This window comes from Bidens hawaiensis, unplaced genomic scaffold (assembly GCF_021521415.1).
Source record: "Bidens hawaiensis isolate Kalapana, Puna unplaced genomic scaffold, B.hawaiensis_p1.1 tig00049292_1, whole genome shotgun sequence".
Taxonomy (NCBI): domain Eukaryota; kingdom Viridiplantae; phylum Streptophyta; class Magnoliopsida; order Asterales; family Asteraceae; genus Bidens; species Bidens hawaiensis.
Genome location: NW_027498834.1, coordinates 101,324 through 116,816, shown reverse-complemented (window position 1 = coordinate 116,816; position 15,493 = coordinate 101,324). Strand labels below are relative to the sequence as shown.

Sequence of the window (15,493 nt, the reverse complement as noted above, 5' to 3'; positions counted from 1 at the left end):
CACACATACAGGATCAAGATTAAGTTTACGTTTACTAAGAGTTGAATCAAGATTTTTACAAGAACATGAAGATGAAGAAATTACAATATTAATCCGTTGAAGACGAATAAACTCTGGTTGCTGTTAGTGGATATAGATAAGTTTAGATCAAACCGCGTTAAATCCTAGTGTTCTTTATTTGCTTTCGTATTCGTGTTTGTGTTCGCCTCTTGTGAGCACTTAATCCCTATAAAAGGAAAGCTTCATGTACAATTTATATATGTAGGGTTTCAAATCACAAGTCGCAGACATCTCTATAAAACCCATGCCAACTCATAGATTCATGTTTCAACGAACCAAGCTGCAAGTCGCTATATGCCCTTAATTAGCTTGCGGTGGTAATTAGATCAAATCATAAATAATCATACTATAGGGTATATTATATATACCCTATAATATGATTATTAATATGAATTTCGTGATATATGAAACACATGCATCACGTACGAAAACAAACAAACGAGCTAGAAACCTTAACATTGACGACATCAAAGATATTGTTAATAACAAGTGTCATGCAGCATATGCTAAGGATTTTATCACAAGGAAACTCCCAGGTAAGTTCCAAAAAACATACGTTTTTTAGTATCTATATTTCATATAAATTCTTGTGTTTGAGTCAACCAAGAAACTATTCTTAAAAATGGCGCTCAAAGTTTTATGGGCACTTGATGTCGCAAGGACACAATATTACCATTTTAAAGCAATCATAATTGCAGGTATGGGTTTGTTTACTGATAGCTATGATTTATTTTGCATCCCACTCATCATGCGGATGATTGGAAGGATATATTACCCTAAGGTAAATAAAGACATTGACTCTAAGAACTGGTTTGAGGTGCCAATTGTCATTTCATCCACAATGATTGGTGTGGCTTTAATAGGGGCCGTGATTGGTCAACTGGTTTTCGGCCGCCTCGGTGACCGAGTCGGACGCCGTCATGTGTATGGAGTTTCTCTTGTGATGATGGTGGTGGGGTCTCTTGGATGTGGATTTTCACTCTCGAACTTGATGTCGATGGTGTTTATTAGCCTTGGGTTCTTTCGGTTCTTGCTTGGGTTCGGTATAGGAGGGGATTACCCGCTATCGGCAACCATTATGGCGGAGTTTGCCAATAAGCGAACTCGTGGCGCATTCATCGCTGGTGTGTTCTCCATGCAAGGATTTGGGATACTTTTGAGCTCGCTCGTTTTCTTGTTTGTGTGCTCCATTTTTGAAGCTAGCGCCAACAAGCATGAGCTAGTGACCCCATCGGAACTCCCACAATCACTATCACATCACCATCACTAATCATTGCTCCGGTCCCACCTGAGTCGGACTTGGCATGGCGGGTCATTCTCATGATTGGTGCAATTCCAGCATCTATGACCTACTATTGGCGGATGACGATGCCTGAAACCGCCCGGTACGAACAACTCATTCATTCCATGTACCGACTAATTTCAGCCACCAGAAGCTAAGTCAGCTTTATAAAATAGTGTGATGCTTTTTTTGTTTTTAAGAAAATAATCAAGAAAAAGAACATACAATCTTGGTAAAATAATGGTAAAATGTTATATAACATAATCTACTATAAAATATGTAATTTGCAACTAGAGGTGGCAAATGGGTTGGGTTGGTAAAATAGTGTGATGCTTTTTTTGTTTTTAAGAAAATAATCAAGAAAAAAAACATACAATCTTGGTAAAATAATGGTAAAATGTTATATAACATAATCTACTATAAAATATGTAATTTGCAACTAGAGGTGGCAAATGGGTTGGGTTGGGTCGAACGAGTCATGGGTTGAAATGAGTCATGGGTCAAAACGAGTATGAGTCAAAATGAGTTTGGTTCAAAACGAGTCAATTAAAAAAAAGGGTTGTTTTGGTTTGGGTCAAACCGGGTTTTTTTTATGAACGAGAATAACAGCGGAAACATTTTAGTTTTTTTAGATTTTTCGTTTTTTACTTATATTTTAAGTTATGATTTTTTTTATTTATTTATTTTATTTTTTTAAGGGGTTTTCAAGATCAAAAACCCTCAAAAAAATATTCAAAAATAATAATAAAAAAATTATAACTCAAAATATAAATCATAAACAAAAAATGTAAAAACACTAAAATTTTTCATACGTTGTCCTCGTTCCATTAAAAAAAACCCATTTAGAATCGAATCGAAACCTAAAGAATCGACGAAAATGAAACAAAGAAACCAAAAGCCAAAACCGGACCACATCAATCGAAATCGAAAAAATCAATCAATGATAACATCTCCGTTGCGGAGTGCAAACCATCTCTTTGAGGGAATATTCAATGATAACATCACATTTCCAAGCGGTTCTGTCTTTTGTGAACATGTTTCTTAATTAGGTCTGAATAATAATAAAAACATGAGTAACCAGCATCACCGTTGCTACACATTTGCCACAGATTTCCACCACCACCGTTGCTACACCTTCGCCTAAAGAACAACCCGCCTTCACACATCAGTAACCAGCATCATCTCCTCGTCATATCCTCGTCCTCTCCTCACCACCACCCCTACTGCTATTTCAATTTTGCCTTTAATCCTCTGTTTTGGGTATGTCCGCCAGGTGTTCGATAAAATGTCTCAATGAGTTAATCGGTTTTTTTGGGTTTACGGAGGGGAGAGCAACTGACGGTTGCTCTCCTTTCTCCTCTTAGTTCGGGTTTTTACTCCCAAAACTCAGCTCGAGTTTGTTTGTTGGCCTTTTTGTTGTGAGGGGTTATGACAAGGGCTCGGATTGTCAAAGGAGCCCCATCGGGGGAGGTGGGCACGGGAGGTGGACATGGTTGTGTGGTTGATGAGGGTGCTATGTCTAACACTCTAAACAATAGTGTGGGTTCGGTGGGTGATTGGCCATGTCCTTTTAGGGGGTTCCATTGTTGCCCGGATGGACGGGCGGGGTTAAGGGGGATCTCTCGGTTAATTGCGCATATCAAACGACTTCATTTGTCGTTGGATGAGCGGAAAGTGACCCTACTGGACGCCATTTCCACGGATTGTGATTTATTTATTTCGGTTGGGGAGGCTTTTAAGGCTTCGTACCAGTGGCTATGTGGGGTGTGTATGCGTCCAAATGCTCTTAAACGGACGTGTCATCATGCTGATGGAGTCACCAAGTACAACGAGGGTGTGGGAGCTGTGGAGGAGTTTATTGTAGGGATTGATAAACCGCATGTTATGAGGGATGTTGCTCCATTGGGAGGGATAGTGGTGGATGAGGTTCTCCTTGACCGCGTCTTCTCTCTTCCTATCACAACTGTTAAGAGCATCCCTCATAGTTGTCGTATGGCATTTGCTCAAGCGTTAACTGTGGCTCTGGGTAAGGTGGTTGCTATGCCAGACTCTGTTGAGGCTTGGGTGAAACTTTTCTTGTTACCGCGGTGCACGTTGCGTGTTTTCAGACCTTCTAAACGTCAGGAGCGCAGGTCCGGTAATAGAAAGTCTTTGCAATGTCATAGTATTCAACAAGCACTAGCAAGTTGGAGTGCTAAGGATGGTTTTGATGCGCTTATTTTATCCCTTTTTGCCACACCTATAGGGGTGAACTCGAGTCATGAGGAGCCTCTCGCTAAGCACGATGATGTTGCGGTATGCGCCAATGTGAAACAATGTTTACGAAAAGTGGCGGACGGGCATTTCACTGCCGCCATTATAGTATTATGCTATTCAAGGGTTGCACCTTTCGGAAATGACACATTGAAAGCGTTAGTGGCTAAGCATCCCAATTTGCCCCCGCCGGTTATGCCTGCTTCATTGCTTTCTGAGCCTCCTCTTGTTGTTGATGAGGATTGTGTGCTTGGATGCATTAAATCCTTCCCTAAATGAACGTCATGCGGACGAGATGGATTGAGGGCACAACATATTTTGGATGCCTTTTGTGGAGAGGGGTCGCCGATCGGTGTTGGGTTACTAAAGGCTATACTGCGATGGTTAATTTATGTTTGGGGGGGGGAGATGCCCAAGGGTTTTGGCAGAGTTCATTGCGTCGGCTCCTCTCACACCGTTGCTCAAACCGGACAATGGGATTTGACCCATTGCCGTAGGTGCCATTTGGAAAAGATTGATATCTAAGGTGGCTATGAGGGGTGTTGGGAAAGACATTACTAAATACATGTGCGACTTTCAGTCTGGGGTGGGAGTCCCTAGTGGTGCAGAGGCCGTTCTTCATAGCGCGAACAAGTTTTAAGTAAGTTCCATTCTGATGGGTCATTGGCTATGCTTACTATTGCTTTTTGTAATGCCTTCAACTTGGTGGACGGACTGCCCTTCTGAATGAGGTTCGAGCCCGATGCCCATCTATTTCCTTATGGGTGAACTTTTTATATGGGCAACCGGCCAGGCTATATGTAGGGGACGGCCACATTTGGTCCACCACTGGGGTTCAGCAGGGGGACCCTTTGGGACCTCTTCTTTTCACCTTAGTTCTGCACCCACTTATTCATCTAGTCCAGAGTTCCTGTAAGCTTCTCTTTCATGCTTGGTACCTAGATGATGGTACAATTATTGGGGACTCTAAAGAGGTTGCTAAAGCTTTAGATATTATCAGGTCGGAGGGTTCCCGCCTGGGCCTTGAACTTAATATTAAGAAAACCGAAGTATTTTGGCCGTCGTGCAATGGGGTTAAGGTGCAGGAGGGGTGTTTCCCTGTGAGATTGGAAGACCGGTGCTAGGTGTGAAACTCCTCGGGGGAGCCGTTAGCCGGGATGCCGGGTTCATCAGTGAACTTGCTATGAAAAGGGCTTCGCGAGGTGTGGAGTTGATGAGCTATCTCCCGCATTTGCGGGACCCTCAATGCAAGCTCCTTTTGCTCCGCTCATGTATGGGAGTTGGAAAGTTGTTGTTTGGTCTCAGAACATGCCAACCTGTGTATGTAGGGGAAGCAGTTTCTGTGTTTGACAATGGCCTTCGGGGGGCGATTGAGCACATCGTGGTTTGTGGTGGTCCCTTCTTTGGAGATTTTCAATGGAGGTTGGCATCACTTCCGACTCGTTTTGGAAGTTTGGGTTTATGTTCTGCTTCAGACGTTTCTACTTATGCGTTTGTGGCCTTGAGGGCGCAATCTTGGGAATTGCAAGACCACATTCTTCGAGGTTATGGTATTGATGGGTTTGACTCCGATTATGGGAGTACGATAGATCGGTTGCACATTTCACTTCCCGATTTTGACATTAGCGGTTTCTCTAATAAAGACACCCCCCCTAAAGCCCAACATGCTTTGGCGAGTGTCCTTTATAGTGGAATCATCAAGAGTTTGGAAATGAAGTTTGATTTATCCCCTCGTCAGAAAGCGGTGTTTGAGTGTCTTCGGGCTCCTCGGGCTCAAGATTTCTTAAGTGTTCTCCCTATTGAAGGATTGGGCCAACATATGTCGGCTTTGGAGTACCGGGCCATCTTGAAGTATCGGTTAATAATCCATTTGTTTCCGGTAGATGAGCCGTGCCCAGTTTGCCGTAAGGTTTGTTTGGATTCTTTTGGCGAGCATGCAGTTCACTGCAAAGAGTTGTCTGGGTTTAAGTACAGGCATGATTTGGTGAGGGTTGTTCTATGCGATGTTCTTAAACGAGCCGGAATTTCGGCTAAAAAGGAAGCCCCCGTAAACTTTCTTACGGATCCTCAAGAAGGAAGATCTACATTACGACCGGCCGATATTCTTGTTTTTGGGTGGGTAGGGGGAAAACACGCTTGTGTCGACCTCACAGGAGTGTCCCCTCTTGTTGGGATTAGGGACACTGGTTTTGTAGCAGGCCAGACAGCATTGAAGGCGGCATCGGGCAAGGCTGCTAAACACGAGAGAGCTTGTTTGGAGAATCAACACGTGTTTATCCCCTTCGCGTTTGACACTTTTGGTTTCTTAGCTCCGGATGCCGTGGACCTTTTGAATAGGGTTCAGAAAGTTGTGTATAGTAACGTATCAGCCCATAAGAATCAAAACTTTGTTTTTAGTCGGATTGGGTTTGCTATCCAAAAGGGGGTTGCGGCGCAGCTTGTTGCCCGCTTACCTGCCACTTCATTGTAAATCGTTTGGATGTTTCTATGAAGTCCCTAATAATTCTGAAATTAAAAAAAAACGAAACTAAAAGAATTCAAACCGAACAAAAACAAAAGAAACCAAAACCCAACACGTCACGGGTGAATACTCGTGTTGACTTGAAACCCGAACCGAACCCGTTCCGATCCGAAACCCGTTTCGTGCCGAAACCTGTCTTGTACGAAAACCCGTTCCGATCCGAAACCTGTCATATTTCCTTAGGACACTAACTCACATCGACCCATTTCTCTGAACTTGTTGACCCATTTTGACCCGAAAATAAATGGATGGAGTTTCAAATGACTCATTTTGACCTATTTATTTAAAACCTTTTACCAAAACCAACTCGTATAACTTTTAAAACAACTCAAATTGACTCATTCAAAATGGTCTGGGTCAAGATTACCACCCCTATTTGCAACTGTGTAATGTAACATACATGTTGTATCAAAAGACCAAAAGTACATGTGGGTTACTAAGGCATAACTTTGTTTACAAAACACAAAATATTTAGATTTGTGAATACAAAAATTAAAACATGTATAGTTCGTTTTCTTTTTATCCATGTTTAACATTTTTAGAATTTGTGTACATTTTCCTACATAATGCAAATATTATATAAATATAAAACCAATTATATTTGTATATTATTCTAGTAATATAACCTAAGCATGATATACACATGCATGAATACGCGATATATAGTGTTCTCCATCAAACGTATTAAGCTCTCTTCATATATACTGCTTCAACAGATTCATGGATTTGGTTGAGAAAAACACATTACAAGCAGAAAGAGATATGGGGAGAGTGATGAATGTACCACTGAGTACAATCCAAGAAGATGTCCAGATAATGAACACACCAAACACCCGCGCAGCTTTGTCGAACACTTATCCTTTCTTCTCTTGGGAATTTTTCAGACGACATGGTGGTGATCTCATTGCCGCATCCATTAATTGGTTTCTCATCGATATTGTCTTCTACAATCTCAACTTGTTCCAATATCATGTATTTAGAGGCCACTTGATTCCCAAGAGCCACATGAATCTATACGATGATGCATTGTAGATCGCGAAACTCCAATCACTAATTGCAATCTTCGCAACGATCCCAGGATATTTTGTGACCGTTTACACGATTGATTACATTGGGAGAGTCAAGATCCAGGCGGTCGGGTTCTTTTTCATGGCCGTAAGCTTGTTTACAATAGCAAAGGTCAACTCGGGCGGAGATTATCCAGATCACCGTTTCATTATTCTCTATGGAGTTACTTTCTTTTTTTCTAATTTTGGGCCAAACACGACCACGTTTATGGTTCCAGCAGAGTTATTCCCGGCTAGGTTTCATGCAACTTGTCATGGGATTTCTGGTGCGGTTGGAAAAATAGGGGCGATAATTGGGTCGATTGGGTATATTTGGGCTTCCCGTGATCCTCCGGATGGGATTGGGGTGTCACTTACATTAATGGTAATGTCTGGGGTTTGCGGCCTAGGGTTTTTTGTGACATATTTTTTTACTAGAGAGACAATGGGGCGGTCGCTGGAAGAGAATGAGAATGCCGACGAGTTTACGGGTGTTTGTTTTGTGAGATTTTGGCCTAACAAGTTTTGGACTAACAGAAATGAATTAACAAGTTTTGGGCGTTTAGAAATGCAATAAATACAGGTGAAAGAATAATGTCTCTTCATGATAAGTAACAATCTCAAATCATTTAGAGGTGATGATTAGAGAGAGATGGTTTATTGAAAGTTTGTATAAATATGATATGCATCATACATATTTATTTCAAGTTGATGAAATTGGGTGTGTTCCTTATGTTTCTTGTGGTCGTTCTATCGCCCGACACGTGCACTTCATTTAGAATATGTAGATATTGGTCAAGACATGCTTGTTGCCTGATACATCCATCTCAAACGCAACTACACTTTACTTGAGTAGCTAGGTTTGTGCATTTGTCCATATCAAGGACGAATTTGGTATCGTTTTGGGCCAACTTTTGCAACATCGTCCCTTTTTCTTTGGTCTCCAATTGTTGGAACGTATCTCAATGCTAGCTATTTTAGTGTAATTAGGGGTTCCAAGGGGGGCGAGGGCCTCTTCAAAAGGGTACCGGGGTCTAAGGACTGGCAGCTCCTAGCGGGGTCGAACGCGCAGAGCCCCTGGTTGGAAAAAAAATTTGAACATATGTTTCTATATAAAATTTACATTAGAAATATAATTAATATTAAATTTCGTATTTATAAACAAGTTACAACATGAGCGTAGTTGATGAATTTGAAATTCAAATTCATGATAACTTCTTAAGCAGTTACTGACCTCAAACTCTAAAACTGCATATTTTGGATTCATATTTTGGATCATGCTTATAACTCAAACATAGATACAAAGCTAGCCCGCGTAACAAGCGGGTCATGCTACTTACTAGGGGCATGCAACTTAACCGCTATAACCGTTGAAACGAACCATAACCGACATAATCGAACCAAGTTTAACCGATAACGGACATAACCGGTGGGTCGGTTTAATGAATTTTTTAAAACTATCAAATACGGGTCGGATTTGGTTAAAGATAATTCCAAAATCGCTATGACCAAACCGGCCCATTTATTTAACTAACAATATGTTTGTGATTAACTTTCACAAAACATATTGTTGGATTATGTCATTTTGATATTTTGGTTCAACGTTTGTTATCAAAGTAACTTGAATTTCATTGTTGGATTATATAATTTCATTCGTTTTTTTGAATATTTTTAAACTATGAATTACATACTTTGTTAGATTATGTCTTGTTTTTTTGTAATAATTGGTACCAAACTTTTAGGCTCAGTTAACTGACTCACCATGATCTACAAAACCGATTAACCAAAACCGCCATAATGAGTCGTTTATGGTTATGGATATCCATTAACCGACATATCGGTTATGGTTATGGGTTTGGCTCAAAACTGTCCCAGACAGACCCATACACACCCCTGCTATTTAGTTATAACTAGATGTCAAACCACCAATTTTGAAGTTAATTGATGAGTTGACTTTCCAGTTGTTAGCCCAACATATAAATTGTGATACGTCGGAATCGGTTCAAGAAGTGGAGGCCCAAACTCATGCAGCATCAGCCCATCATAGACCCAATTGGGCCACTCGTTTACCTCTTAAGTTCCAAGAATAATTGCAAACAACTTCCAGAAGATGCCAAAGAGATAAAACAAAAATTATTTACTTTCCTTATTTTCAGTTATATTAGTTTTTTTCAAAAGATTTGTTTCTTGTTCTTCAAGTTTGTTATTTCTGTAACTCTATAAATACCTTTGAGCTTTTAATAAAAATCAAAAGAAAATTGTCTCACGTCTCTTCTTCTTTTCTAGTATTCTTGGAGATTGACCATCTCGAATTATGTCTTATCAATTGGTGCTTTCATCAACGTTCATCATGCCTCCTCGCACAGGTACCACTGATGAAATCACTATCGCCGCCTTACATGAAGCTCACCTCACCGCCGCCAAAGAAAACGCCCAGCGTTTTGACACCCTATCCGTCCAACTCGCTGCCCAAGCGGAACAAACGAACCTTATCTTAGCCGCCTTACGTAAACCCGAACCTAACGAGCAACACTATACCAACAACCAGGTCTTTGACAACAAACCCCGAGCACCGAAATTGTTCCTTCCTACGTGGTGGGTTAGCACCAAATTCGTGGTGCAACAATATTTTCGAAATTGGATCTGAGGGCGGGTTATCACCAAATTCGTGTCACACCGGATGACACCCATAAGACGGCGTTTCGTACAATTGATGGACATTATGAGTTCTTGGTGATGCCGTTTGGCCTCTCGAATGCCCCATCAACATTCCAAGCTGCCATGAACGATCTTTTTTGGGACAATCTTCGTCGGTTTGTACTCATGTTTTTCGACGATATGCTAGTATATAGTCGTACTCGCTCAGAGCATATGCAACACTTATATCAGGTATTTCAAGCCCTCTCAGCCAATAAATATTATGCCAAGTTTTCTAAGTGTCTTCGGGGTGTCCGAGGTACATTACTTAGGGCATGTGATATCATCTCAGGGGGTTGCAACCGACGATGACAAAATATCAGCTATTCAAAATTGGCCGACGCCTACTTCTCAAACAGCCCTACATGGATTTCTTGGCCTAACCGGATACTATCGTCGATTTGTGAAACGATATTCCCATATTGCCAGACCCTTAACCGATTTGTTGCAAAACACACGTAAATTTGTTTGGTCAGATGATGCCCAAAAGGCCTTTGAACACCTAAAACAAGCCATGCTTCAACTACCGACTCTTTCCCTACCCGATTTTTCCCAAATTTTTGACCTCACCACAGACGCGTCAGATTTCGGCATCGGTGCTGTTCTTTCTTAGAAGGATAAACCCATTGCTTTCTTTAGCAAGAAGATTAACAAGAAAATGTTGGCAGCGTCTGCCTACATACGGGAACTTTTCGCTATCACCGAGGCAATAAAAAAATGGCGTCATTATTTACTCGGTCGCCGTTTCCGAGTTTTTACCGATCAACACAGCCTCCGTCACCTTTTGACACAAGTCATACAGGCCCCCGAACAACACAAATGGGCTAGCAAATTACTCGGATATGATTTTGAAATCCACTATAAACCGGGAAAGGAAAACAAAGTCGCGGATGCTTTGAGTCGAATCGACAATTTACACATGCTCACGGTTTCAACTCCGGGTTTTCCATGGTTACATGAATTGCGAGATTATTACACCACTTCCCCGGTTGGCCGATCATTCTTTACGGGTCTCTTGGATTCTTCCAAACCAGAATACACCATTCATGATGGGTTGGTTTATCATAACCAACGTTTATTTATTCCGGAGCTGCCATCTTTACGTCTTAAGTTGTTACATGAATTCCATTCGACAACCTTCGGTGGTCACTCGGGCATTACCGCCACCGTCAAATGACTTAATGCTAAATTTTCATGGTCTAAATTACGCTCGGAGTTCACCAGTTTCATTGCGGAGTGTCATGTTTGTCAACAAACAAAGTACTCCACACACAAGCCTTATGGGTTGTTGCAACCACTACCAGTTCCACAACAAGTTTGGGAGGACGTATCAATGGATTTTATTATAAGCTTGCCATCATCAAATGGTAAAACTGCAATTTGGGTCATCGTGGATCGGCTATCTAAATTTGCTCATTTTTTTGCCCTTCTAACGAACTATACAGCTCAAAGCTTGGCAACTATCTTTATAGAACAAGTCTATAAATTACACGGGTTACCAAAAAGTATTCTCTCTGATCGTGATCCTATTTTCCTTAGTCGGTTTTGGACGGAACTTTTTAAATCGATCAGTACCCGGTTGTTACATTCAACAGCGTACCACCCGCAAACAGACGGTCAGACGGAGGTCGTTAACCGTACTTTGGAAACATACCTGCGTTGTTTCACTTGTGACGAACCTAAACGTTGGACTAAGTTTCTTTACCTCGCAGAATTTTGGTACAACTCTTCTTACCATAGTGCCATTGATATGACCCCATTTCAAGCCCTTTATGGTCGTTCACCACCTTCTATTCCTCATTATACGCGGTCGGCCTCCAAACCAAAACTTATCGAAGACACCTTACTGGAGCATCAAACCATCCTTGATAAACTCAAGGACAACCTCCAAAAGACCCGCCAACGTATGATGGATCAAGCTAATAAACACCGTCGTGACATGCAATTCTACGTCGGCGACAAAGTTTTGCTAAAACTTCGCAGGTACCGTCAAAAGACAGTTGCTACTCGGGGTGTTGAGAAGCTCAGTCGTCGGTTTTATGGCCCTTTTACTATTTTAGAACGTATTGGGATGGTTGCTTACCGGCTTGATTTGCCAATCGGAGCTCGTATTCATCCGGTTTTTCATGTTTCTTTGCTCCGTCCTTGCAAAGGTGACTGGCCTGCTGGTGGCGTTCCGTTACCACCTGACCTGCTGCATTCTGCTACCAGCCTTGAGGACAAGGCTGTTTTCGAAGGGGGGAATATTGATACGTCGGAATCGGTTCAAGAAGTGGAGGCCCAAACTCATGCAGCATCAGCCCATCATAGACCCAAACGGGCCACTCGTTTACCTCTTAAGCTCCAAGAATAATTGCAAACAACTTCCAGAAGATGCCAAAGAGATAAAACAAAAATTATTTACTTTCCTTATTTTCAGTTATATTAGTTTTTTTCAAAAGATTTGTTTCTTGTTCTTCAAGTTTGCTATTTCTCTAACTCTATAAATACCTTTGAGCTTTTAATAAAAATCAAAAGAAAATTGTCTCACGTCTCTTCTTCTTTTCTAGTATTCTTGGAGATTGACCATCTCGAATTAGGTCTTATCAAATTGTCAGTAAATATAAGTGCGCCAGCCATAAAATAGGAATCCCAAAATCCAAAATACACATAGGATGATATCGGATTCCAAGCCCGACCAGCCCGACTTACCAGTTAACTCAAGAACGAGCCAATATGATCCTAGTATGGTCATCGGGTGTCAAGTTTTTCTAATTTTTTGGCTTAATTTGGTTCCTGGTCGATTTCATTTCCCTCACCTATGATTGATGTTGAGATTATATTTAATACCTTTGAATTTTTAACAAGTCAACAAGTTACACAATAACGACAGTGTAAAAAAACAATACTACACACCCTTACAAACATGACTTTGCATTCATTGTTTGATACAACCAAATGGAGGTACATCATAGTACACATATAATAGACAAAAATAAACCTTAAATTCGACAACTTCAAGAATGTTGTCTCACCATGAAACTCCCTGGCAATTTCCACTGACATAATTTTAGTATTTATGTCAATTTATACTTACTATGTACGTTATCTTGTTTTATAAATTCCTGTGTACGAATCAAGAAGAATAGTATCAAAACAATGGCACTTAAAGTTTTATCGGCTCTAGATGTCGCCAAGACGCAGTATTACCATTTTAAAGCGATCATAATTGCCGGTATGGGGTTATTTACCGATAGTTATGATTTATTTTGTATCCCTCCTATCATGAGAATGATAGAAGGATATATTATCCTGAGGTGGATAGAACCGTGGACCAGAAGAAATGGTTCTAGGTCCCAACGGTCATTGCATCCACAATGATTGCGTTTGCATTAATAGGGACTGTGCTCGGTCAACTGGTTTTCAGCCGTCTTGGTGACCGTGTAGGTCGCCGTCATGTGTACGGCGTTTCACTCATGATGATGGTGGCGGGGTCTATTGGATGCGGATTTTCCCTCTCGAGGCTAACCTCAATGATGTTTGTGAGCCTTGGATTGTTTAGAATATTGCTTGGTATAGGGATAGGAGGGGATTATCCGTTATCGGCCACAATTATGGCCGAGTTTGCCAATAAGCGAACTCGTGGAGCGTTTATTGCAGGTGTGTTCTCCATGCAAGGATTCGGGATACTTTTGAGTTCGCTAGTAACGATGATCGTGTGCTCTATTTTTCAAGCTAGTGCGGGCGAGCTAACGGACCTCCCACTATCAGAAAAAACTGCGCCGGTACCACCGGAATCAGACTTGGCATGGAGGCTCATTCTCATGATCGGTGCAATTCCAGCATCTATGACTTATTATTGGCGGATGAAGATGTCTGAAACCCCCCGGTACTACCCAAAACTCGTTAACTTCATGTAGCTATCAAACTTTCTGACACAAGAAAACAAATCAACAACTCTTTTATAAAACATATAATATAAGTACCTTAAGTAGTTAACATAAGTCAAAACTTTTTAGTACTCATTTTTCAGTGATATATACAGCATACTTTTGTTAAAAAAAATCATTTAAATGTAGCTAACTTAATTTAAAATTAGTGGTAACCGGTCTGGAGACATTAGTTAATAGGCAAGTTTTAAATTATGGTATATCCAAAAGAAATATACTTTAGATTCGATACATACAATAACAATTTATTTCAAATTCGACCCATTTTGATGTAAAGCAAAGTGTGTTTTGTACGTAGATATTGATGGTTTTTGCTCGGATTGTTTCCGGCATGATTTGTCGCAAAGGTTTTCTTTAAATATTTATAGAAATTTATTGGTAATTATGGCGATAATCCGTTGGTAAAATCCGTCAGTTGATTACTAAAATCTGGACGTGGGATTTCAAATATCCTATTCTTAACTCATTTATTTTTTTGTGTTTCATGTTACTTCCACAGATATACAGCTTTGGTTGAGAAAAACACACTTCAAGCAGCAAAAGATATGCAGAAAGTGATGAATGTACCACTGAGTACAATCCAGGAAGATGTCGAGATGATGAACACACCGAACACTCGCGCAGCTTTCTCCAACACCTACCCTTTCTTCTCTCGTGAATTCTTCAGAAGACACGGCCGGGATCTCATAGCCGCATCCCTCAATTGGTGCATCATCGACATTGTTTTTTACAGTCTCAACTTATTCCAATATCATGCATTTCGAGGTCGCATGATTCCAAAGGGCCACATGAATATATACAAAGATGCATTGCAGATAGCGAAATTCCAAGCACTCGTTGCGATCTGTGCAACAATTCCTGGATATTTCGTGACAGTTTACATGATTGATTACATCGGGAGAGTCAAGATTCAGGCAGCCGGTTTCTTTTTCATGGCGTTAAGCTTGTTCACAATCGCAAAAGTTAACAAGGGCGGTTGGGGATCTGATCCAGGTATAGGTTTCATTATTCTCTATGGACTTACATTCTTTTTCTCCAATTTTGGGCCAAACACGACCACGTTCATAGTTCCAGCGGAGTTGTTCCCGGCTAGGTTTCGTGCAACATGCCATGGGATTTCGGGTGCGGTTGGAAAAGTAGGGGCGATAATCGGGACGATCGGGTTTTTGTGGGCTTCTCGTGAACCTCCACATGGGTTTGGGGTGTCACATACATTAACCGCGATGGGTGCGGTGTGTGTTTTAGGGTTTTTCGTGACATATTTCTTCACTAGAGAGACAATGGGGCGTTCGCTGGAGGAGAATGAGAATGTTGATGAGTTCACTGGTGTTTGGTTCGTGAGATTTTGGCCTTGGGCTAAAAGAAATGAAATGAATATCGATGAATAATGTATCTCCATCCTATCTAAAGATATTCTTATCATGTTTTGATACAATATAATAATAAGATTCGATTAGTTATCCCAAATACCTCTTAGAGGAAAGTAGAGGTGATGATTATATAGATGGTTAGATATAGTTATATGTACAAAGATAAACTGAGATTGTATTGTATCATATCTATTTCAGTAATAAGGAAATGGGGTGTGTTAGTTATTATGTATACCACTAAAAGGCAAGTAGTCTTACTAGATATCATTTTAGTGTATTAAGTTGTGTGTTGAAAAAGGTAGCTTTTAGAAGTAGATTCAGTGTGGAGTGGATGT

At 40.8% G+C, this 15,493-nt stretch overlaps 1 protein-coding gene and 1 pseudogene across 1 annotated transcript; both read left to right on the top strand.

The window, feature by feature from the left end:
- The first annotated feature begins 671 nt into the window (after positions 1-671).
- Positions 672-7,889, top strand: LOC143597971 (putative inorganic phosphate transporter 1-9; annotated as a pseudogene).
- Positions 7,890-12,734: 4,845 nt separating this feature from the next.
- Positions 12,735-15,216, top strand: LOC143597972 (putative inorganic phosphate transporter 1-9). The gene is made up of 2 exons (XM_077076325.1): positions 12,735-13,727; positions 14,288-15,216. Exons 1-2 carry the CDS (start codon positions 13,216-13,218, stop codon positions 15,174-15,176), a joined length of 1,401 nt encoding a protein of 466 aa, XP_076932440.1. The 5' UTR covers positions 12,735-13,215; the 3' UTR covers positions 15,177-15,216.
- The last annotated feature ends 277 nt before the right edge of the window (positions 15,217-15,493 follow it).

Excerpts from the sequence above, each read along its gene's own strand:
- LOC143597972 (XM_077076325.1), top strand. The coding sequence starts at position 13,216 with ATGATTGCGTTTGCATTAATAGGGACTGTGCTCGGTCAACTGGTTTTC. Across the intron at positions 13,728-14,287 it reads AAGATGTCTGAAACCCCCCG|ATATACAGCTTTGGTTGAGA; the intron begins GTACTACCCAAA and ends TTACTTCCACAG.